The sequence below is a fragment of the Danio rerio genome, chromosome 1, assembly GCF_052040795.2.
Source record: "Danio rerio strain M-AB ecotype USA chromosome 1, GRCz13ab, whole genome shotgun sequence".
NCBI classification, from domain to species: Eukaryota; Metazoa; Chordata; class Actinopteri; order Cypriniformes; family Danionidae; genus Danio; species Danio rerio.
Window position 1 is genome coordinate 61,925,001 of NC_141021.1, and position 22,500 is coordinate 61,947,500.

General features: G+C 46.3%; 3 protein-coding genes across 5 annotated transcripts in view; 1 reads left to right on the forward strand and 2 right to left on the reverse strand.

Annotated features, from left to right (window-relative positions):
• The window catches only part of sp6 (Sp6 transcription factor), a 6,943-nt gene extending 2,577 nt beyond the window's left edge, over positions 1 to 4,366 (forward strand). The window contains 1 exon segment of one of the 2 annotated variants that reach the window (NM_001446744.1): positions 3,227 to 4,364. In NM_001446744.1, coding sequence (NP_001433673.1) covers positions 3,321 to 4,157 — 837 coding nt within the window. In that variant the 5' untranslated portion in view covers positions 3,227 to 3,320 and the 3' untranslated portion in view covers positions 4,158 to 4,364. 2 annotated transcript variants of the gene reach the window in all.
• A 447-nt stretch (positions 4,367 to 4,813) lies between these two features.
• LOC147847120 (uncharacterized) lies at positions 4,814 to 9,037 on the reverse strand. Its single transcript, XM_087238387.1, has 6 exons — positions 9,022 to 9,037; positions 8,137 to 8,192; positions 7,937 to 8,038; positions 5,634 to 5,654; positions 5,302 to 5,412; positions 4,814 to 5,133 (listed from the first exon to the last, which is right to left on the reverse strand). The coding sequence occupies exons 1-6, from the start codon at positions 9,035 to 9,037 to the stop codon at positions 5,047 to 5,049; spliced, it is 393 nt and encodes a 130-aa protein (XP_087094513.1). The 3' UTR covers positions 4,814 to 5,046.
• Positions 8,978 to 22,500, reverse strand: part of zmp:0000001082 — a 15,135-nt gene continuing 1,612 nt past the window's right edge. Inside the window, 27 exon segments of one of the 2 annotated variants that reach the window (NM_001386625.1) lie at positions 8,978 to 9,569; positions 9,697 to 9,807; positions 10,029 to 10,049; positions 12,260 to 12,361; positions 12,481 to 12,594; positions 12,669 to 12,701; positions 12,782 to 12,886; positions 13,002 to 13,080; positions 13,199 to 13,279; positions 13,406 to 13,488; positions 13,805 to 13,903; positions 15,413 to 15,554; positions 15,641 to 15,711; positions 15,852 to 15,971; positions 16,207 to 16,373; positions 16,455 to 16,603; positions 16,829 to 16,959; positions 17,157 to 17,354; positions 17,445 to 17,591; positions 17,911 to 18,053; positions 18,134 to 18,263; positions 18,674 to 18,738; positions 18,831 to 18,966; positions 21,207 to 21,357; positions 21,655 to 21,797; positions 21,894 to 22,024; positions 22,190 to 22,304. In NM_001386625.1, coding sequence (NP_001373554.1) covers positions 9,393 to 9,569; positions 9,697 to 9,807; positions 10,029 to 10,049; positions 12,260 to 12,361; positions 12,481 to 12,594; positions 12,669 to 12,701; positions 12,782 to 12,886; positions 13,002 to 13,080; positions 13,199 to 13,279; positions 13,406 to 13,488; positions 13,805 to 13,903; positions 15,413 to 15,554; positions 15,641 to 15,711; positions 15,852 to 15,971; positions 16,207 to 16,373; positions 16,455 to 16,603; positions 16,829 to 16,959; positions 17,157 to 17,354; positions 17,445 to 17,591; positions 17,911 to 18,053; positions 18,134 to 18,263; positions 18,674 to 18,738; positions 18,831 to 18,966; positions 21,207 to 21,357; positions 21,655 to 21,797; positions 21,894 to 22,024; positions 22,190 to 22,304 — 3,144 coding nt within the window. In that variant the 3' untranslated portion in view covers positions 8,978 to 9,392. 2 annotated transcript variants of the gene reach the window in all.

The following is a 22,500-nucleotide window of genomic DNA, read 5'->3' on the forward strand; positions in this document are numbered from 1 at the left end:
ATCAGTTACATTCCTGCATAAGACATGTTTCTAGCGTGAAAATGTTGCGCACTTCTTATCAAATTCATACAACAATGGAAGATCAAGTTGCGTGTGGTGTGGCTTTGCTCTATTTATCCAATATGTGTCCATATGTCTGAAACATCCTGAAGCAGCAGTACTGTTTTGTACTGTCACATCGCGTGAGATTCCCGCTTTTTTTAAGATAAATATATAACATTAATGAACATCAGTAACTCGCCAGTAACTTATTTAATGTATGTTCCTGTAGGAAAACATTGTTAATAATTGGAAATCCGGCGACCGCAATAATCAAACCCTTGTGAACAACTGTGGTCGGAACCAAAGTTCACAGGTCTGTGTTCTCTGAACTGCTATCAATCGATGGACGTCTTTATTCTGATTGCTTGCCGCCGAACCGCATCATAGCTCATTACCGTAAAGATGACTTCATTTCAACTCTCCTCGACGCTCACGCCGGCGAAGACGCGCCGCGCTGCTCCTCGCCGCTTATCGCCGCCGGCTCTCATTGAAAATTAATGACTTCCGGCTACTTTAACGCTCTCGTCGCTTTCGGTGTGAACGTTCGGTTAGGGCGGTATAGCAGCACTGTTCTGCTCTTATCAAGACACCGGCACTTCAGCTGCCCAATCACCGCTCTACAGCTGACTGAGTGGAGAATGGCCATCACTGTGTCTGCGCTCTTGCTCTGTGTGTGGGTTGTTGAGGGGGTTAACAGCCACGTCTTTAATAAATAACCACGCTCTCCTGATCTGCAGTTCAATAATTACACTCAATAAAATAAATAAACCTAGCTGGAACAACATCTTTAAACTCATCACTCACCGAGACGCCACCCATCCCGCACCCTGCCACCCTGGAGCCTCCTCACTGTCTCTCTGTCCAAATTTAGACCCAATTCAGCACAGAGCTGAGGATCACTCTTGGAAATCTGAAACGGCTGATAATCAGTCATCCTCATGGGCCAGAAAACCCCCATGATCCCTTTAAATGCGTTCCCTTCAGACTCCACTATTGACACTAATAAGGCCAACGCTGCCATTGCCATAGACTGAGGGTTGTGTGCATCTGCAAATGCTTTTATATCTTCTAAATCACAGAATTGGTAATAATATTGTGTCAGTCCACCCAGTTGATCAATTATAAATGAGCAGCAGTGTTTTCCACATGTGTTGATGCGAGACTTTGTAGAGTGCAGTTTAACACAACTGCCTCTAGGAGGCGCCACTGGAAATAAAACAAACACACACTAGAAACACACGGACGCCAGGCATGAAGCTGAAAGTGCCCTTTCAAAATGATCAAAAGTGCCCCCGCGACAATCTCCCCGTTCCCCCTAATGCCCTTCAGTAGGCGCGCGACAACACCGCTGAGTAAGCGCGGGCCTGAGCCCAGAGCAGAGTCTGGAGCTCCAGAATAACCCGGCACACCAGGCTGGCTTCACAGACCATGTGACTGTACAGCTGGACAGAGTCCTCACTGAGTCTGGTTTGGTTCTGTGATTTCAGGCGAGGTCATGCAGCACAGCTAGTCTATGTATTTCCCAGCGCTTGGTAAATCTGTCTCATTTGACATTCCTGTTGTACAATCACTGTCAAATACTAGATGTTTAGCTGCTAACCGCTGATCTGACACGCTTCTGTGAACAGTGAAGCTCTCCTGTATTTGACATTTATAAAAAACCTTTTCTCATCCAAACGTCAAACACAGACTCATCTATAGCGGAGCTCAAACTCCACAGCTCACACCTGCCTAACACTCTCCAGTAGTCTCAGGCGCCGTTTACACTAATGTGTTTTCGTTTTTAACGCAGAAGTTTTGCTACGGTTACGCCATCCGTCTACACTGCGCTGGAGTTGGAGCGCCGAAAGCGGAGTGTTTTGGAAACGCTGGAGAGGCCGTGTTCATTCTGAAGCGCTGCTGCTGCGTCTCAGTGTGGATGAGGGAAAACGGAGACATCTGAACACGGAGGCGGCGCTGCTGAGATTCAATAGCTGATTGGGGCTTTTGTGTCATTGCGTATCCTTCCCTTATTCGTCAAGCCCCTATCACATGACTAACACATGACTTTAACGCTACCGGGAGACAGCAGACCAGCCTTCACTGTAAACAACAGCATGCACACAGAAATGGCAGCGCTGTTTGCTCTAGTGTCTGTTTTAGGCAGCATTGTGCAGTTATTCATCTGTTACGTTTAGTAACTCCACCTCGTCGTCTGTCCACAAATATACCTCTCCTGCTCTCGTCGCCATCATGTTTAATGTTAACCGGTGTTTGTTGACTAACAATAACCAAATGCAGAGCGAGACGCATGCTTCCTGTTTATACTCGAACACTCATGGCCAGAGTGTGTGAATGGTCACGTGATTTACGTGTTTGGTGGCGCAGTGTGGAGCTGCGGCTCTCCAGCAATCCAGTTTGGGACCTGAAAATATAAGTGGACGATGACACTGCTGTCCATATCACACCGGGAGACCTTTACTCGGCTCATTTTCACTTGCATGAGGAACTGAGTGTGTGAGAGCGTGAGGACGACGTCAGCTGTGTGTGTGTGTGTGTGTGTGTGTGTGTCCTGCTGAATGTGTGAGGATGACTTCAGTTGTGTGTGTGTGTGTGTCCTGCTGAATGTGTGAGAGTGGTGTCAGTTGTGTGTGTGTGTGTGTGTGTGTGTGTTTCCTGCTGAGTGTATGTGAGCGGTGTCAGTTGTGTGTGTGTGTGAGTGTCCTGCTGAGTGTGTGAGAGCGGTGTCAGTTGTGTGTGTGTGTGTGTGTGTTTCCTGCTGAGTGTATGTGAGCGGTGTCAGTTGTGTGTGTGTGTGTGTCCTGCTGAGTGTGTTAGAGCGGTGTCAGTTGTGTGTGTTCTGCTGAGTGTGTGTGAGCGGTGTCAGTTGTGTGTGTGTGTGTGTGTGTGTCCTGCTGAGTGTGTGTGAGCGGTGTCAGTTGTGTGTGTGTGTGTGTGTGTGTGTCCTGCTGAGTGTGTGAGAGCGGTGTCAGTTGTATGTGTGTGTGTGTGTGTGTCCTGCTGAATGTGTGAGAGTAGTGTCAGTTGTGTGTGTGTGTGTGTGTGTGTGTGTGTGTGTGTGTGTGTGTGTAAAGGCCTGATTTGTCTGAGGATGGCACTAAAGGGAGCAGGTGAGCAGTGGGTTAGTCAGTCTGCAGATGTGTTGTGTTGGGGTTTTCTGACGGGTGTTTTTGTGTTTCTGCAGGTTCAGGCAGTGATATCTCAGTCCCATCCACAGTCATGTGGTGATACAGTGGTGCACACACACACACACACACCTGCGGCCCCTCAGACTCACCATGGCCCACCCGTACGACCCCTGGCTGCGTGCCGGCCCTCCGCAGGATGAGGTGAGCGTGTCGGGCTGGTGGGATGTTCACACTGGAGCGCCGGCAGGATGGATGGACTTGCAGGGGGCGGGGCTGGGGGCGGGGCCAGGGCAGAGCGGCTCTATGAGCTCCTATACGGCCGAGCCTCAGATGTGCTGCCTATCCCCGCCTGGCTCCGGCATGCACTTCCCACCCGAGGGTTTCAAGATGGAGCCTCTGCCGCAGGACCTGCTGCCGCTCCCGCAGGCCTCAGCCTCATTCTCCTCGGAGGAGCAGCAGGACGCTGTGGCCGCTGCGGGCCGACCTAAACCACAGCGGCGGGCCAGCAGTCGAGCCCCCGGTCAGGCTTCCTGCCGCTGCCCGAACTGCCTGAGCGCAGAGTCTCTGGGGAACTCCGGGGACGCCAGCAAACGCAAACACCTGCACAACTGCCACATCCCCGGCTGCGGGAAAGCCTACGTCAAGACGTCACACCTGAAGGCACACCTGCGCTGGCACAGCGGCGACAGGCCCTTCGTCTGCAACTGGCTGTTCTGTGGCAAACGCTTCACTCGCTCGGATGAGCTGCAGCGCCACCTGCAGACACACACCGGCGCTAAACGCTTCGGCTGCAGCTCGTGCCCGCGGGTGTTCCTGCGCGCCGATCACCTGGCCAAACACATGCGCGTGCACGAGTCCCCGAGCCAATCCACTGAAGAGACTCACGCCGCCGCCGCGGGAACCAGCACAGGAACCAGCAGCGCACTGCTCCGAGTGAAGACAGAGACCGACAACGGAGACGACGACGCCACGCTAGCTAACAGCTAATCACTCAGCAGATGAACAAGACTCAGAGGCTGAGCGTCTGGAAGCGCATGACAATACAACACATCACACACCCTTCACATCTGTAGTGTTATTTATACCTGTACATCTTCATATTCTCTGATTAACTTAACATGTTCTGTTCCCTCAATGTAAACTGCAGACTTGTATAACGTTTGAGTAAATATAAACCATTTGTTGTTCATTTGTTTATATTATGACTGATTTCTGGAGTTTTTCCCCACCAACACATGAAATGAAGGACATTACACCTTTATAAGAGAAGCTAACGCAAGATGGGTGAGGCAGTGGCACAGTAGGTAGTGCTGTTGCCTCACAGCAAGAAGGTCGCTGGTTCGAACCTCGGCTCAGTTGGTGTTTCTGTGTGGAGTTTGCATGTTCTCCCTGCGTTCGCGTGGGTTTCCTCCGGGTGCTCCGGTTTCCCCCACAGTCCAAACACATGCGGTACAGGTGAATTGGGTAGGCTAAATTGTCCGTAGTGTATAAGTGTGTGTGTGAACGTGTGTGTGGATGTTTCCCAGAGATGGGTTGCGGCTGGAAAGGCATTCGCTGCATAAAAACTTGCTGGATAAGTTGGTGATTCATTCCGCTGTGGCGACCCCGGATAAATAAAGGGACTAAGCCGACAAGAGAAAGAATGAATGAATAAACGCAAGATTTAATAGTAGACATTGTCAAACTGAGCTCTATAAGTTCATCACCAGAAACATGTTGATCAGCGAACACAACAGCAGCTGAACAGCATTATAACAAACTGACCACGATCAACCCCAAAACAGCATCATCACGCTGTAAAACCCAGTAAACAGAAAAAGATCATTACAGATGAAGGAATCAGCCGCTGCAGAGCCAATAATAACAGCGCCTGCACTCAGCTGTGTCCTGTACGCCTGTAACTCATGAGAACCACTGCTGAGCGTTCATACACTTGATGCTGTTTATGAATAAAAAATCCACACTACACACACACACACACACACACACACACACACGCACACAGACACAGACACACACACACACACACACACACACACACACACACACACACTCAGGTTAGAGGGGGAATTAGAGTCTTTATTTGAGAATGATGCTGTCAGGTGTGAAGTGACTGCTGATTGGTTCTTACCTTCACCAGCAGGAAGAATATGATAATGAGCAAGATGAGCCCGCCCCCTGCACCAACACTGATGATGAGCATTCGATTGGGAGGAAGGACGAACTCGGCCTTCACTGTGATCTGAGACAAACACAGAGAATCTCCTCAAACCCTTCACACCCTACACTACCTTCATACAGGACACTGACAGACAACATGATGAACACAAAGCTCAACACACAGCAGCTCTGGCAAACAGCCAGAGTTTACTAGACTATAGATGCCCCTCTCCGTCATAGAGAGAGAACATTAAACACTACACATTTACACTGTGATCATAAATGAAATGGGACAGAGGATACCTGTGATTTATGAGGGTCGTCCTGCAGAAAGAAGAGAGACACGGCTGATTAAGCATGGCAGAACAGTGTGTACGTGTGACTGAAACGCTGCTGTCTGGAGCTCTACAGGAGCTGTGTGTGCTGTAGATTCAGACACTCTCCTGTAGGGGGCAGCACAGGCGTGTTTTATGTGTAGGCCTGGCATGTCACGCTGTGCTTCACTCCGCTTTTCTCTCTCTGTCTCTGGTTCTCAGGTTAATTAGCTCCAGCTGCCGGTCATGATGAGCCTGCCTGAGCAGCAGCTGGTGTTGTGTTCTTCTTCACTAGTGTTCGGGGCAGTTGGATCAATATTTAATGCCAAATGAACATTAGTGTGCCTCCATTACTCTTACTGTTTATTGTTTTGTGCATTTAATTTGAGATTTGCTTCCAAGTGCCTTATTTCATTTTGCACATCCCTAACCTGCCCATGGTCAAGAGAGGAAGCTCAGGGATGTCTCTGTTGTTGATTTTCACCTTGTATTTTAGCATTAGGGAAGCTAGTCCTCTTAATTTAGCTGCGTTCTGTTTGATGGTTTAGGCTAGGGGTGATGTTTGGGTTTCATGTTTAGGCTTTTTTTACTCATGGCATGCTTCCAAGGTTTTCACCAGTTTCTTTTTAATCTGTGAAAGTTTGCTGGTGAAATCTTGTATTGTTGTGATTGCCGTCTTCTAGACTAAAAGATGAGACCATTTTGAAAGCTGTATAAAACACAGTGACTGCTAGCCAGCTCTGAGGAAAACACGACACAGCGGGGTTAGCTGTAACAGGGGGGTACAATTAAGCCACACACTATTGAACATCAACTAAATTAACTAAATAATTGTTGAATTTTGATTATAATGTTGAGCACTTTTGATTTACATGTTGTTTTAGTATAATTTTTTTAATAGATAAAAAAATATTTCATTGCTAATACTGCAAATAAATGCAGTGTAATAATGGATAATAATTCAAATCAATCCAAATGTGTGTATCCAATAAATAAATAAACCTACTGTACTATGTAGAATACAAAAAAATTTAGCTAAGTACAGAGGAAATATAGCTACTATTTAAAGTAAATTTAATTTAAATTAATTGTGTGAAATCTTTATAATCACGTGTCACAACTCACCCCCAGTCTGTTACCACTAGCCCCGCAGGTGGGGTAAACTAACATTTCTGCTGCTGGCGATCATACAAGCAGGGCTCAATTGTAGGAGAGGCTCGTGTGCTGCTGGTAGAAAACAAATGTTTTGTGGAACCCCGTTACTTTGTTCATTATTTTTCTCTCCCCTAAACTCACTCAGTTTGACATCTAGTTTCTGTTAAAGCTCCTGTATTTCTATTAAATAGATTCTAATGTTTATCTTCTCTAAAGCTTGTGTTCGCTCTTCACTGTTGTGTGAAGTGTGTTCTCCACATTTATCTTTTTTTGTTTTAACTCAGTTTTATTTACCAAATTCAGTCTTCTTTATTACACTTTTTAAACAAAACTCCTAGACTTGAAAAATGTGGTAACAATGCAGCATTACATTATTCCTGTGGGTCAGGGGGGGACAGCATTGATCCTGGAGGCCCGGTGTCCTGCTGAGTTTAGCTCAACCCTGATCAAACACACCTGAACAAGCCAATCCAGGTATTCAGGCTCAACCCTAATCCAGGGCCGATCCACCCTGATCCTGGAGATTTTCTTTATGTGCATCTGCGCATTACAGTAGGTGGATGGGAACGTAAGGCTAAGGCGAGAAATACCGATCCATCTTTAATAAAAGGGAAGGAGACCGACAGAAAGTGTAGAGTTAATAAACCTGCTCCTGACCTCAGCTTCACAGAGTAAATGACCACGGTAACTGACTCAGAGTTAAAGTTACTTCTTTTTTAGAAACAAGCTGGATTAACCCTGCTCTCTCCAGCTTAACAAACCTGCCATTCTGAAACTGAAAACCCAGAGTTTCTCTCATCTCAGGGTGAACATACTCTGAGTCTTCACTTAACCTGCTATCTGAAACCGGGCCCTGCTCTAATCCCTTCTAAATTGCAGCAGTGTGTGACGCCACACTTTCCCTGCTCGATGGATTTTTCCAGAAATATCCATCAGTTGTGTTTTTCAAAGTCCTTCAGGCCAGTTTGAGCGATTTGCTTTAGATGGGCACTTTAATATGGCGGCCACTATTTTTTTTCATTCAGAACTGCCCTTTGTAGGGTTGTATATCCTGTCTGGACTGCACAATCTCACAGGCATTTTTTCAGGGTTAGAGCTGACAGAGCTAATCGTAACACACGTGTCATGCGGCGTCACCTTCAGGCCTGTGGACGTCTGGTTGTAGCGGCTTCTGTTGTAGTTGAGCTCGGCACTGATGTTCAAGGAGAAATCCTTCCTCAACTCCTGGAAGGAAAATTTCTACAGCAGGAGAGACAGGGTGAGATCTCCAGCTGATGCTCAGGTGTGTGTGAGTGTGTGTGTGTGTGTGTGTGTGTGTGTGTGTTCTCATCACTCACGCTCTCGTACTCCTTCACGCTCTGGAAAGTGGCGTCTGATGTCAGGATGAACTGAACTGACGCATGTGTGATCAATCAACACACAAACACACAGCTTAGCTTTTGTGATCTGTGGGGACATTCCACAATGTATTTTCTGTTGCGCTGACACGACCATACCCCTTACAGAAGACTGATTCAGTATGATTTAGAGAGGTGGGACGATGAAACTGAAATGTCTGATTTTAGAGCTCAATAGTTCATGAGTATGATGCAGATCCTCCTCAATACAGCATCAGTTTGTGTTGGGAATGACAGGGAGTGGTCAGAGGGACTGTGAGCTGTTCTTCTTCAGAATAGTGTTCAGGTCTCACTGTGTGATGCTGCTGGAGGAAAACCTTTGGGCAGCTGTGGTGTTTTGTTCTTTGGATCCAATAAGGGTTTGCAGCAAGACATGGCCTTTCAGACAGCTTCCTCTGGCATCCAAAGTTCCTCATGGTGGATGTGGTTCATCTTCTTGGTGGTTTGCTGACATTTCTCTGAATACCACAGCTCTTGATCTTCACAAAGACCCGCTGTCTTGGTCAGAGAACACCCTAACTCTGGAGCCCTGATCCTCAGATTCTGCATCTGTCCCGGATTATACAGCATGATGGAGAGGAGCGGGGGCCGGTGCTCTCTGTATCCTGTTCATGGCCAGTTCCTCTGAATGATTCAGTTCTGATCTAAATCTGTCAATTCATCTGTGTTGAACATCCTCACAGCTGTTTTCAGAGCAGGATCCACATCTGTAGTGAGGATATGGAATTCACAATCTTTCAGTCAAACGTTAGTTAAATCATTAAAACAGGAAGAATAAACAGACCCGTGAATATCTCCTTTAATTAACTACTTTATTATTGTTACAGCACAGATAATACATCTCTTCTTTAAAAAACATTAAATGTTAATTAAGAACATTAAAGACTGAAGAAAAACATGAAGAATAAACAGAAGATTTAATCAAATTATTACAGTAAATATTATAAATTGGCTTATAAATAAAATTCTAATTGACTGGAAACAACACAACACAACTCAAATCAACACAACTCAACACAACACAACACAACTCAACTCAACACAACACAACACAACGCAACACTACTCAAATCAACACAACACAACACAACCTCTAAAAACACATCAGACGTCGAGGCTTCAGACTGTAAACAAATGCTTGTAAACCCCCAGCATTATCATATGTACAGCTAATCTGTGCTAAATGAGCTGTGTTGTTATTGTTCTGTGTTTGTCGGGTCTGGACTCGCTCCGTTCTCCTTCACAGCGACTCCTGCACCGTCTTTAGCATCTGTGTCCATGAGAGGAGAGTCTTCAGGGCTGTTCTCCAGAGCAGATACATCATCAGTCTGAGAGGGAAACTCTTCAGGACGCCTACGCTTGAAGAACCCACACTGCACACACACACACACACACACACACACACACACACACACACACACACACACACACACACACACACACACGATTTGAGTGAGAATGATGATGTCAGGTGTGAAGTGACTGCTGATTGGTTCTTACCTTCACCAGCAGGAAGAATATGATAATGAGCAAGATGAGCCCGCCCCCTGCACCAACACTGATGATGAGCATTCGATTGGGAGGAAGGACGAACTCGGCCTTCACTGTGATCTGAGACAAACACAGAGAATCTCCTCAAACCCTTCACACCCTACACTACCTTCATACAGGACACTGACAGACAACATGATGAACACAAAGCTCAACACACAGCAGCTCTGGCAAACAGCCAGAGTTTATTAGACTACAGATGCCCCTCTCCGTCATAGAGAGAGAACATTAAACACTACACATTTACACTGTGATCATAAATGAAATGGGACAGAGGATACCTGTGATTTATGAGGGTCGTCCTGCAGAAAGAAGAGAGACACGGCTGATTAAACATGGCAGAACAGTGTGTATGTGTGACTCTGTGCTATAAATTCAGGCCGATGCTGATAATGACACACTCCTGTAGGGGGCAGCACAGGCGCAGCACTGACAACAGGCAACATCACATTACTCCTGCAGGTCAGGGGTGGACAGCACTAGCCACATTTCCACTATCGTACCTAAAGCAAGCGAGCCAAGACCAGTCGCCTTTCAACTCCCTTCCAGACCTGATCGGGCCAAAGCGGGGCTTTCTCGGGGCCAGCGGCGGCTTTTTTCAGCCCGCTGAAGACCTTGGGTCAAAGAGAGGCAGCTGGGGCTTTGGGGCGGAGTGAAAGGAGAGGCGGAGTTCGCCCGAGTCTGGGAAAGATGGTGTGCCGTCATTACACTGGTTTTCCAATCTCACACGAGTACATGCAGCAAACAAACAAATAAATAAAGGAAAGAAAACATCCAGCTGAAGTTTAAGATAGGCTATTCCATAAAACACCTTATATTAGGGCTCTTCTGCTCATGATCGCCCTCATATTTCCTTTTTAAATGTAAGGCTGCTGCAGAAAATCATTATTTTTTATACATTTTATAGTTTTCATTTATAAGTGACTTTGCTGCGTCCTCCTCGATGATTCAATAACGCAGAATAATCTTTACACCATATTAAACACACGGCAGACAGTGAAGGTAGTCGAGAGTTTTTGTCCAGTGTAAAAGGTGTTTTGTGTGTGTTAGATGTGTGTTTGTGTGTGTTAGATGCCTGTATGTGTGTGTGACACCGGGCAAAAGAGCGCTCGCTTCACTGCTCTGTAGATGTTGTGAGCGGCTTCTGTTTTTCTTTTTTTCTCTTGGTGATAATCCAGAATCTGGATACAACAGAAAGACAGAAAACTGAACAAATGACGTCTTCACTTTAGTAGACTCAAAACAAACCGATATAAAACAAACTAAAGCTAGCTATAACAGTGCAGCTATACACAATACAGAAATCAACCCGCTTTACAGCCAAATATAACTTTCATTTTACAAAGGCCTGTCTGAAAAAAAGGTTTTAGATATTGTCTAAAAACAATAAACACCAGAGGAGGTTTAAATATTCTTTATGAAGTATTTGGAAACGATGATATAATCAAATCCTGCAAACAGAGCAGTAAAAGCAGACCCTTTTCTCTGTCCGCCGCTTTACAAACACATCGGGGAAAACTGCAAACACTAAATGTGTTCTGTGTCCTCAAACAAGTGTTGATGTGTTTATATGATGTGGGGAAAGGAAAATGACATAGTAAATGATGAGCTTTATTAGAGGAAATCTGCTGAGCGCAACAAAAAATACGCTATATTTCATTACTGACTCTTCTGTGCTGAAACACTTAACACTTCCCTGTATTTAAGATCACAGAATAATCTGCAACAGCTTTAAATAAAGGGGAATCCCCTAATATTAAATGTCATGTAGCCTATAGGGAATATTAATATGTTTCAGGGCGCTCCGCAGCATTTGGGCTGAATGTTTGACGACGTTCATCTGAACAAAGATGTCATAAAAACATTTCATACCGAGTTATTAACGGAGCATGTCTGTGCTGTTATATTATAGATGGTGCGCTCACTGTGCTGGGTTCCTCCGTTAGTGGCGAAATCACTCGATGCACGATGCCAACAGTCGGTCGGTGAGTAAATGCATATGATGAATGAGAACACACAGGCCTGTGCGTGTAGACATACCATGCTTGTACATGTTAAATGAAGTGGGCAGGGTGTGTGACGTTTGATTTGGGGGCGGGGTTTACATAATGCGCTGTGAGCTACTAGCCCGACAGTGGAAACACCACATGATTTCGGCCTCACTGCTCAACCACCCGGGCGATTAGCCCAGCCCGACCCAATAAAAGCCCCGGCTCACCTTGGCCCGACAGTGGAAATGCGGCTAATGATCCTGGAGGGCCGGTGTCCTGCAGAGTTTAGCTCAACCCTAACCCTGATCAAACACACCTGAACAAGCCAATCCAGGTCTTCAGGATTGAGGGTTTGTCAGGGTTGGAGCTGAACTCTGCAGGATTGACACTCTCCACACCTGCTGCAGATGCCGCAACTCTTTCTCCATCTTTTGGAGATCATTTCCCTACAGTGTGAAACAGAGCGCAGCTGTTCTAGAGCTGACAGAGCTAATCATAACACACGTGTCATGCGGCGTCACCTTCAGGCCCGTGGACGTCTGGTTGTAGCGGCTTCTGTTGTAGTTGAGCTCGGCACTGATGTTCAAGGAGAAATCCTTCCTCAACTCCTGGAAGGAAAATTTCTACAGCAGGAGAGACAGGGTGAGATCTCCAGCTGATGCTCAGGTGTGTGTGTGTGTGTGTGTGTGTGTGTGTGTGTGTGTGTGTGTGTGTGTGTGTGTGTGTGTGTGTCATCACTCACGCTCTCGTACTCCTTCACGCTCTGGAAAGTGGCGTCTGCTGTCAGGATGAGCTGAACGACTGAATGTTTGTCCAGATGAAACTGAGAACACTCAATCGTCTCGCAGTGATTGTTCTGAAAGATCAACAGAGCACTGAGAGCTGAGACTCGCTCTTCACATCACAGCAGACGCATGTGTGATCTCTTACCTCAGAGGATGTGCACGCCACGTCTGTAGAGTTCTGTGGAGAAGGACAGAGCACAGTCAATCACCTGAACACATGATGATGATGATGATGATGATGATGAAGGAGTGACCCACCTGCTGCATGCTGAACTTCTGTTTGCTTAAACTCACAGGTGTAGTTGGACAGGGCAGGTGGAGCGAGACCCTCACCGGCAGACCCTTTACACCCAGATTCTCCACCTGTGAACACACTGAGGGCTCTGAATGGGCTTCACTGCAGTTCTCTGAGCGTGACTGAAGCCACACGCAAGACAAACAACACAAAACACTGCACAGGTGTGCTCCACTCTCTGACCTTGTAGACGATGCGGAGAGGTTTTGGACCTCTGTCCTCCAGAGAGAAGTTCAGGTACGTCACAGAGTCTTCAGCCGATCTGTCAAACACACAATAACCCTGATTTACTCTCGTGTTTCTGACACAGTTTGAGGGAGTTTTGCTGAGTTTGACTGAGGCAGATGAACAGAACAGAAGAGTGAATAAGTGCTGCTCACAGACTGATGGCCACATCGACAGCGAACTGAACCGGTACACTCCTCCTGACCGCCGCAGCGCTCGTGTTTCCATTGTTGTCGCTGTGAACAAACATACAGACTTACATACAGAACCATCAGTCTTCTTCACCTCTGTAACATGAGTAAACTGAGTTAGCACTGCACATTTCCAGTTCATTAATCTGTCTTCATATAAGCCTCGCTCACCTGTTGGCCGTGATCATCATCTCCATCATGTCGGACCAGTCGTAATCCCACTTCGACACTCGAAATGTTGCCTGAAACTGAGTCTAGAAGACAGAAGAAATCTCTGAGGATCAGCATTGAAGGAAAATGAACACAGCCAAGGTACATCTGTTTAGAGAACCAATCATCTGGTTAGGGGGTTTCCGAGTCTGGGGGGTTCCAGCAGGACTGGAAGATGTGGGAGTGAATGACCAGCGCTCTCTCCCAACTCTAACACCCAGCTGAGCTGCCCTTGAGCAAACCCCTTATTCCTGGACACTGGAAGCAGTAGTTGCCACTGCTCCGGGTGTGTGTGTGTGTGTGTGTGTGTGTGTGTGTGTGTGTGTGTTCATAGGGTGTGTGTGTGTGTGTGTGTCTTACTGTAGTGCCGCTGCGGTACACTGGTAGATTGATGCTGCAGGTGGTTCTGTTTGTCGCTCCGCTGTCGCGATCACCACAGCTGCTTCGGGTCCGGCTGGGCTGTTCAGTCAACACAAACACACAGATAAGCTTCATTCCAAGAGTTCAATGGATTTTCTATTGCCCTAACCCAACCGTACCCTTACAGGAAACTGAGCATTTTTACTTATATACACTTTTCTATATATAAACTTTACTTACTACTTTAAAAACATCAGTATGATTAACAGAGGTTGGACTGAAACTGAAATCAGCTGGTGTCAGAGCTCAATGATTCATTAGTATGATCTAGCTCCTCCTCAATACAGCATCAGTTTGTTTTGGGAATGAGACACGAGTCCTGCACAGCGGCCGGAGGGACTTTGAGCCGTCCTCTTCAGAATAGTGTTCAGGTCACCACTGAAGCTGCTGGAGGAAACCTTTCCTGACTCTCTCCTCCAAAACAGCCCAAACTGCTCAATAATGTTTAGTCTGGTGACTGTGCAGGCCATGGGAGATGTTCAACTTCACTTTCATGTTCGTCAAACCACTCTGTGTACATGTGCATTATCATCCTGATACAGGGCGACACGGTGGAGCAATAGCTAGTGCTGTCGAAGAAGGTCACTGGATCAAGCCTCGGCTGGGTCAGTGGTGTTTCTGTGTGGAGTTTGCATGTTCTCCTTGCATTTGCGTGGGTTTTCTCCGGGTGCTCCGGTTTCCACCACAGTCTAAACACATGCAGTCTGTAGTGTATGAGTGTGTATGGATGTTTCCCAGTGATAGGTTGCAGCTGGAAGGGCATACGCTGGATAAGTTGGCGGTTCATTCCGCTGTGGCGACCCCTGATTAATAAAGAGACTAAGCCGAAAAGAAAATGAATGAATCCTGATACACACCACTGCCTTCAGGATACAGTGTTGGAACCGGAATGGTAGTTCTTGGCAGGGACGTGCTCATCTAGCACAGGTATTGGGTTTGGTTCAAACCATCACTGATCCACCCCCATGCTTCACTCTGGGACACTATTTTTGGGCTTCTCCACATCGTAACTCTCCTGGATGTGGGAAAGACAGTGAAGGTGGACTCATCAGAGAACAGCACATGCTCCACAGATTTTGGCTGCGGGCAGGTTTGGCTACAGCAGCCGGCAATCTCTTTCAGACAGCTTCCTCTTGTGTCCATAGTTCCTCCTGTTGGATTTGTGGTTGTTCTTGGTGGTTTTCTGACAATATTCTGTATCCCACGGCTCTTGATAATTGTGAGATGCACACCAACAATCTGTCCTCTTCTGAACTCTGATATGTCCCCATAATGTTGTGTGCATTGTAATGTTTTAAGCAAAGCTGTGCTATTCCTCTGCTGATAAACCATCACGCTCTGCTCTTACTGGTCAAATGTGCAATCAATGAAGTTTAAGCACCAGGCCGGTCACATTTAGCCCTGAATCCTCCAACACGACATTGGCCAGTGCGTCTGTTTCATTGTTCAACCTCTCTATGTGCTTTATCTAACTCATGACATGGGCAAAGTCACATTTTGAGAATTCTTATCTTTTTAGTCCTTAGTCTTATGAGCAGTCATCTGTACCTTAACCGTCTGGAAATTTGAGAGCGAGAGGCCGTCTGGGTAGTGCAGCACTATGCTGGTGTTGAAGGAGTCGTCGCCGGGGTTCTCCAGCGATATGAGGAGCGTGAAATGAGCTTGATTCGCCACCACTAACGTGTTGTTCCTGCAGAACAGACCAACACAGAATCTCTGACATGATTTCAGAAGTCAGCCACGCTTATAATCACTTTCACACTGGACATTTCTTACCTAAAACTGAAGTCCAGATTCAGATCGGCCACACAGCTGTTATTGGAATTACAGTTCCTTTGAAACGGCACCTAGACGCATGCAAAACAGAACAATCTAATGACCACTGGAGAAAAGTTCAAACGCTGCACATCTTCAACACCTGACAGACTCCACAGATCAAGACTCATGGCTCACAGGTTAATCACTGAGCCGCTGATGCTGATCTCACCTCCACATACTCCTCTGTCCTGCTGTAGACGTCCAGAACAGCCACAGAGCTTCCAGACATCTCACTCTGAGAGAAATTCATTCGTATCTTCAGAGGAGACACTGTGTCTGCAACACAGCCCTGAAACACACACAACATTTTCCATGAAGCAGCGGTGGACAAGTTCAGTCCCGGAGAGCCGCAGTCCAGCAGAATTCAGCTCCAACACCAATCAAACACACCTCAACAAGCTAATCAAGCTTTATCAAGGGTGGAGGAACACTCTGCAGGACTGTGGATCTCCAGGGCAGCACTTGTAAACCCCTGCCATAAAGACACAAAGAGATCAGCTGAAGCTGTGATGGACGACACGCACCGGCATGAAGACGGGGAAGCTCCAACAGAAGATCCCAGAATCCAGCAGGAGGAGCTGCTGCAGAGCCTTGGATGACGAATCCCTCTGAACAAAGAACCCTCGATTGATTCCTCGCATCACGTCCACGTTCAGCTCCAGAGAAACGTTCAGCTTCTTGTCGAGCGATCCTGAAGCACATGAGAGGGTGAGACTGGAAGACCCTCAGTGTGGCAGAGCTCAGAGATGCTTTGAGATGTCGTTGGCGTTACCGTTGCTGCTCGTCTGCTCCTTCATCGTGAAACATGAAGTGAGATTAAACACATTCAACACTTTGTCACTCGGACATTCAAAGTAGTTCAGGTTGATTTCATTAGGACTGAAGCTGAGCTGCACAGATACAGACATCACCGGCCGAGCCCTGAGAGAGGAGAGAAATGAGCAAATGACCAACAATCCCACACAACCGGCTGGAGCACTGATGTTGAGCAGGTTTGCTGATTTACTCCACATAAACTGTGATTGAATAATATCTGGCCGCTGATGTGTCTGTACACAACCAGAGTTCACAGAAGGTCATCAGTATGTCATCAACAGGAGCTTGTGTCGAGACTGTGAGAGTCCGGTTATGTGGTAAATGTCCTACTTGAGCAGCACCATCCCTCCTCGCGCTCCGATCACCACATCTGTCAGGTTGTCATCGCTCATGTCCATCTGGCCGGACAGAGACACTCCAAACTGCTGAAGACCAGGCAGAACCGACCGGCCCGAAATCCGCTAAACACACACACATACAGAGGTTCACATGCACGATGATCCATCATTACACTGATAAGTTCAGTTCACAGCCTGTTCCTCAGTGTAAAATGAAGTGAAGCGGTGTAGGATATGATGGTCAGGAGGTTTTCACACTGGGCAGAGTTCCTGTGATAAAGCCAGTCTAAAACATCATGAGAGCCCAAGCAAACTCTCACCTGAGGAGCGTGATTAAGGTTGATGCCACGCATCCCGTCACCCAGGTAGATGTAGACGACTCCTTCTCCATCGTTCTCAAGCGGAGCCCCGACCGCCACATCTGACAGGCTGTCTCCATTCAGGTCCTTTAGTGATGCCAGAGATGCAGAAAACCTGCCAATGTTTGACCCGCTCACATTCAGCATCTTCTGAAAGGGCTAGAGAGAGATCAAGAGGAAATGAGCGGCACCAGAACCATCTATTTCCATTATCTGAAGAACATCGTAACGGTCAAAACCTCTCCATACCCCATCAGAAAAGGTGTAGACGTACAGCTTGCCCTCCGCCCTCGGCTGAGACTGGTGAAACAGCGGAGCTCCGACCAGCAGGAAATCTGAGTCTCCATCAGAGTCCACATCCAGCAGACTCAGAGACGCTCCGAAATATGATCCAATCTGATGAGCAGAATTCATCTAAATGAATGTAAAGGCTGATCCTGACAGAAGACATCAACACAAACACAGTCCCGCAGTACAGCCTAGAAACATCAGGGGGCGATGTGGAAAAGACTTCATCTATTTCCCTGAAAAGTCCATAACAGTGCCTCAGATGTACTTTTTGGTACATTTGGGTACTAATATGCACCTTTGAGGTGCTACTGTGGACTCTTTGGGTACAAACGTACTATTAAAAACGTACCGCTCCAGTGACAGCTTTTATTCCTGAGAGTGTAGAGAGTGTTCATGTTGAGTCTGAGGGGTTTCCTTCACTCACCTGTTCTCCTGAGATGTTCCAGCTCACTCTCCAGCTGCTGTCATTCTTGATGAAGAGAGTCACCAGACCCATGTGTTCGGCTCGCGGAGCCCCGGAGAACAGAAAGGAGACGCCGGCTCTCGCTCCCAGCACAGCAGAGTAACCTGAACACCATCAGCATCATTGAAACATGCACAAACTCTACACATGACACAGGCCTCCTGTTGCAGAAGCTTCAGCTTACCCATATATGAGTCTTTACTGACGAACGGATCTCTAATCTCAGTCTCTTTCACTCCAGATCCTGATCCCGTCACTTCATACAGAGATCCACGCCAGTCATTAGATCCAACCGAGCCCACGATCACAGAGTCCTGAAACGACACGTCACGTCTGATCACTGACATTTACACACAATAATCACTATAGAGGCGTATGAACACAGCTCTGTCAGTCTGCCTTGCTGCTGTGTGTAATGTTAAGAGTCTGCATGTGCAGGTTTATTTATATCCAGCTCATGTAATTCATGTAGCACCACCTAATGCAGTGAGAAACGCGAGGTTTGTTTAGTTTCAGTTATTTTTAATTTTAAAAGATGACTGCATCAAACCCTGACCCCAAATAAAAACATAAACACAGCAAAACATGAATCAAAACATTCCCACAAAACCACAATGACCAGGCATCACTGACTACATTGATAAGGCGAGCAGATTTCTACATAATTTCAGAAGATTTAACACACACTACATGAACTTTCCTCTGTGTGGGACATCTCTCTCACCTTGTGGTTGATGACGCTGAATCCGCTTTGTGATAACTCTTTCAGTCTGTCTTTGCTGTGTGCTTCTGTTGAGCCTGAAAACACAGATGACCTTCATTTGCTGATTTAATTCAGAAACCTACATGTAGTATTGCTTTACTTCACATTAATATTTTACCCTCAATGTTGTAGATCTTCTTTTGCAGATTATCCAGAAGACCCTCGAGTCCTTTATAGTCCTTAATGTAGAAAGTGTTGTTGTGTTTTGGTTCTGATGCCAGCGTGGTAAGTCTAGTTAAATTAAGGTTTCCCACCTGAACAGCAAAAGCATCAATATATATGTGATTGTGCAAAACCACTTTTCATATCAGTGCAGATGAAAACGGATTAACATGTTCATAAAGTCATCAATAGATTGAGGATATTTGTATTTGAAAGATGTAAATAATCTGAAAGCTGTCTGCCTCTGTTTTGCTGGTCACACAGGGCCACAAACAGAGCCTGCTGGTTATAAAGCTCGATTGATTCAATGACATCAGGCTTCAATGTGATTAGGAGAGATGACTTTGGTGGTTCTGCTTCTACAGCCTTGCTGCGTGTGTTTGGAGCTTTGTTGTGTAGACTCACAATTTACATTTTTATCATTAAATACCTCCACATTCACTAAGTAACGTTCTAATCTATTTAGAGTGAACAAACCCTTTATACATTTATACAAGCAAATCTGCTTTGAAGCGTTCTGTCTCTCGAGCATTCGCTGTTGTTTGTAGCTTTAGCCTGCTAGCGCCGCTGGTCAGCTAAAGCTACCGACTTCTTCCATTCTCTCATTTGTTGACTTACTGGCCTTGCTCTTCACCCTGTACAATGCCGCTTGTGTGTCTGTCCTTGAGTGCAGGAGAAGCATCGAAGGAGGCTTTGGAGGTGGAGCTGGAAGCAGTGGAGTTCCAGATTCACGATCTCGAAATGAAGCGAGTGCGGCTCTGGGAACAACGGGCTTTGCTCGGTGTGCCCCCCACAATGCGGCTTGCTCATCTGAGGTGTGAGCTTTCGCTTCCGCCGCTGAGACTGCAGCGCTGCACAATTAAAATTGTCATGCCGAACTGAGTCTGGTTCTCTCCAGGATTTTTAAGTCTTCACTTTCGTCAATCTGTGAAGGTTTTCCTTCGCCGATGTCGCTACTGGCTTGCATGGTTCGGGATTGGTAGAGCTGTGCATGGATGGATTTGCTCTTCAGTGTTTGGACTCTCAGTAATCTTTGTAATCTCAGTAATCTGGACTCTTGCCTAATGATTATTAAACCACACTGAACTGAGCTAAACTGAACTGAACTTAAACACTAAAAACTGAACTACCCTGATCCAGTTACTATGATCTTCTATGTGAAGCTGCTTTGACACAATCTACATTGTAAACATGTTATACAAATACAGCTGAACTGAACTGAATTGGGCTATGAAGACCGGGATTTATGACATCAGTTGGAAATTGGTTTTTAAATCTAAAAAATATTTTTGCTTTAGGGCCAGAGAGTTGGTCTTGGGATCCAAAAGTTGCAGGTTCGAGTCCCGGCACCAGCAGGGATTGTGGTGGGGAAAGTGAATTAATATCCAACCCAATACCAAAGCTGAAGTGATTCCCTTGTACAACGATTAGGGCATGGCACTCGAGAACACAGAGGCCACGGAGGCGTTGGCTGCTCGAGTCGAGTTCAGCCCTGGGTCTGTCACCCTGGACACCGGGCTCAGATTCCACAGCACTGGCCTTTTACTTCCCGGCATGGCTAAAACTACTCTGGTGTGGGGACAGGCTTAATCAGCTGATATCCTTTACAGTTTAATGCTTCTGTGTCAAGAGCACACTAATGGACCGGTGCAGCCTTCACACAGTCACAGAGCCTTCATTGAGTCTGACGCAGATCCTGAAGAACACCTCTAAAAAAGGGTATTAGTATAAGTATAAGCTCTGTGATTGGTCAGCTTGATATCAGTGACAAGTGTGAGGGCAGGGCCAAGAGTCTGTTCAACAAGTGTGAAGAAACCTGACACAGAGGAACACAGAAAGCCCAGTACCAGCAAGCATTTTACAACTGCTATTGAAGAGCAACACAAGCAGAGTGCACAACTATGCACACTGTGGGTTACACCGATCACTCGACTCAGAAGTATAATTAATCCTTAAGAAAGTAACAAGAGGGGTGAGGCTGTCACTGGAGCCATCAGCAAGGGAATCCATGGGGACCAGAGGAATCACCCACAGGGCATCCAGGACTGAGATGTACAGCTAGACTTCTCCCTAGAATACGTTCAGTCTTGGGGAAATGCTCTTTTGTAGTTCTTCTCTATTATGGAGAGTATAACACTGCCATCATTTAATGTTCATACGCACACTTTAAAATCAAGGTGAAGGTAAACATGGCTGATTTGAGTCATTTGAGCCCTGTTTTCATCTGTCTCTGTCATGTGTTTAAATAGGTTGACAGACACACACTGACCCTCAATGTTAAACTGACCTACCATACACTATCCAGCACACAAAGCAAATGATGAAAACGCACCCCAATGATGTAGCGCAGGATATTTTGCTTGTCACATTTCTCGAGCACATGTTCATTATCCCGATCGGTGGGGTCTCCATCTGTGATGATCACCAGGGCGTGCTGGGCTTTGGGATTGGCTCCAGACGACACGTTATTCAGCAGATTCTCTCTAGTGATGGAGTAAATCAGACATAATGACACGTGAACATCATCTGTGTATGTTTGCTCTATAAATGCTGTAAAAGGCAGTATATTGCATAATTCCCTGATGCTGTGGCCTTTATTGCCTCGTACCTGTGGCGAGGTGTGAGTGCAGGTTTTTTTTGCAGATGCACTAATGTAGCTTGTATAAAGAAATCAGTTTTTGTTCTATAGTTTACTTCATTAACCACAGATTAACATGTGACTCTCTGTGTATTTACTGAGCTGAAGACTATTTTCTGCAGGAATGTGGAGTTTTACTCACAGGACGTATTTGATGGCCCCGTGTGTGTTTGTGAGCGCGCTCATGTGCTTCTCCTTCTGCAGTTTCTGTTCAGCGGAGCCGAGCTGATAGTCGTTGAAGTCAAACACAGTACTGAAGGTTGATGCAAACTGGACGGCAGCGAACTGACACACAGAGAAACACCGACTGTTAGCATCATCAGCCATGAGGACAGAGCTCTGTTAAACCCTGATGATGAACACAGCAGTGCTGAACAACACCTTTATGGAGGAGTTCGACAGTTTCTTCATGATATCTGTAATGAAGTCTTTATTCAGATTAAAATCTTCTGGCTTCATACTGCGGGATCCATCAAACAGAAACACCAGGTTGACCTCTCTCTTTGTGCATTCTGCAGGAGAACACAAGACACGGAAATACACGTCATTACTAACAATCAAAGTCTGAACTACTGACCAGACGGACGACACATTGTCCCCAGGAGTATAAGGTAATGTCTCTAATCAGGCCTTTATTGATGGATTGAGTTGGCTAAAGCCTGTCAGGCTGGTCAGACCTTGGTAAGCGGCAGTGAAGTTGGAGACGGCCTGTAAGCCGCTGTTGAACTGGTAGCAGATGCCGTTCAGATACGAGTTTCCATCACAATCATGAGGGAGATACGGACTGCAGCTCTGAGAAAGAGAAACACACACACACACACACACACACACACACACATCTGGCCTGATTTATATCTGCAGTCTCTCTGTCTGTGTTGTAATTGCTATGAGAGTTTATCTTCAGCTAAACATGACTGCTTTATTGCATTATCATGTTTGGACTGAAGCTCATTTTCATTTGGTGTCAGATTGAGGTTCCCCAAGACAC

Excerpts from the sequence above, each read along its gene's own strand:
- LOC147847120 (XM_087238387.1), bottom strand. Across the intron at positions 5,413-5,633 it reads ACGACCCTCATAAATCACAG|ATCACAGTGAAGGCCGAGTT; the intron begins GTATCCTCTGTC and ends TGTTTGTCTCAG. Across the intron at positions 5,134-5,301 it reads TATTCTTCCTGCTGGTGAAG|TGTGGATTTTTTATTCATAA; the intron begins GTAAGAACCAAT and ends GTGTGTGTGTAG.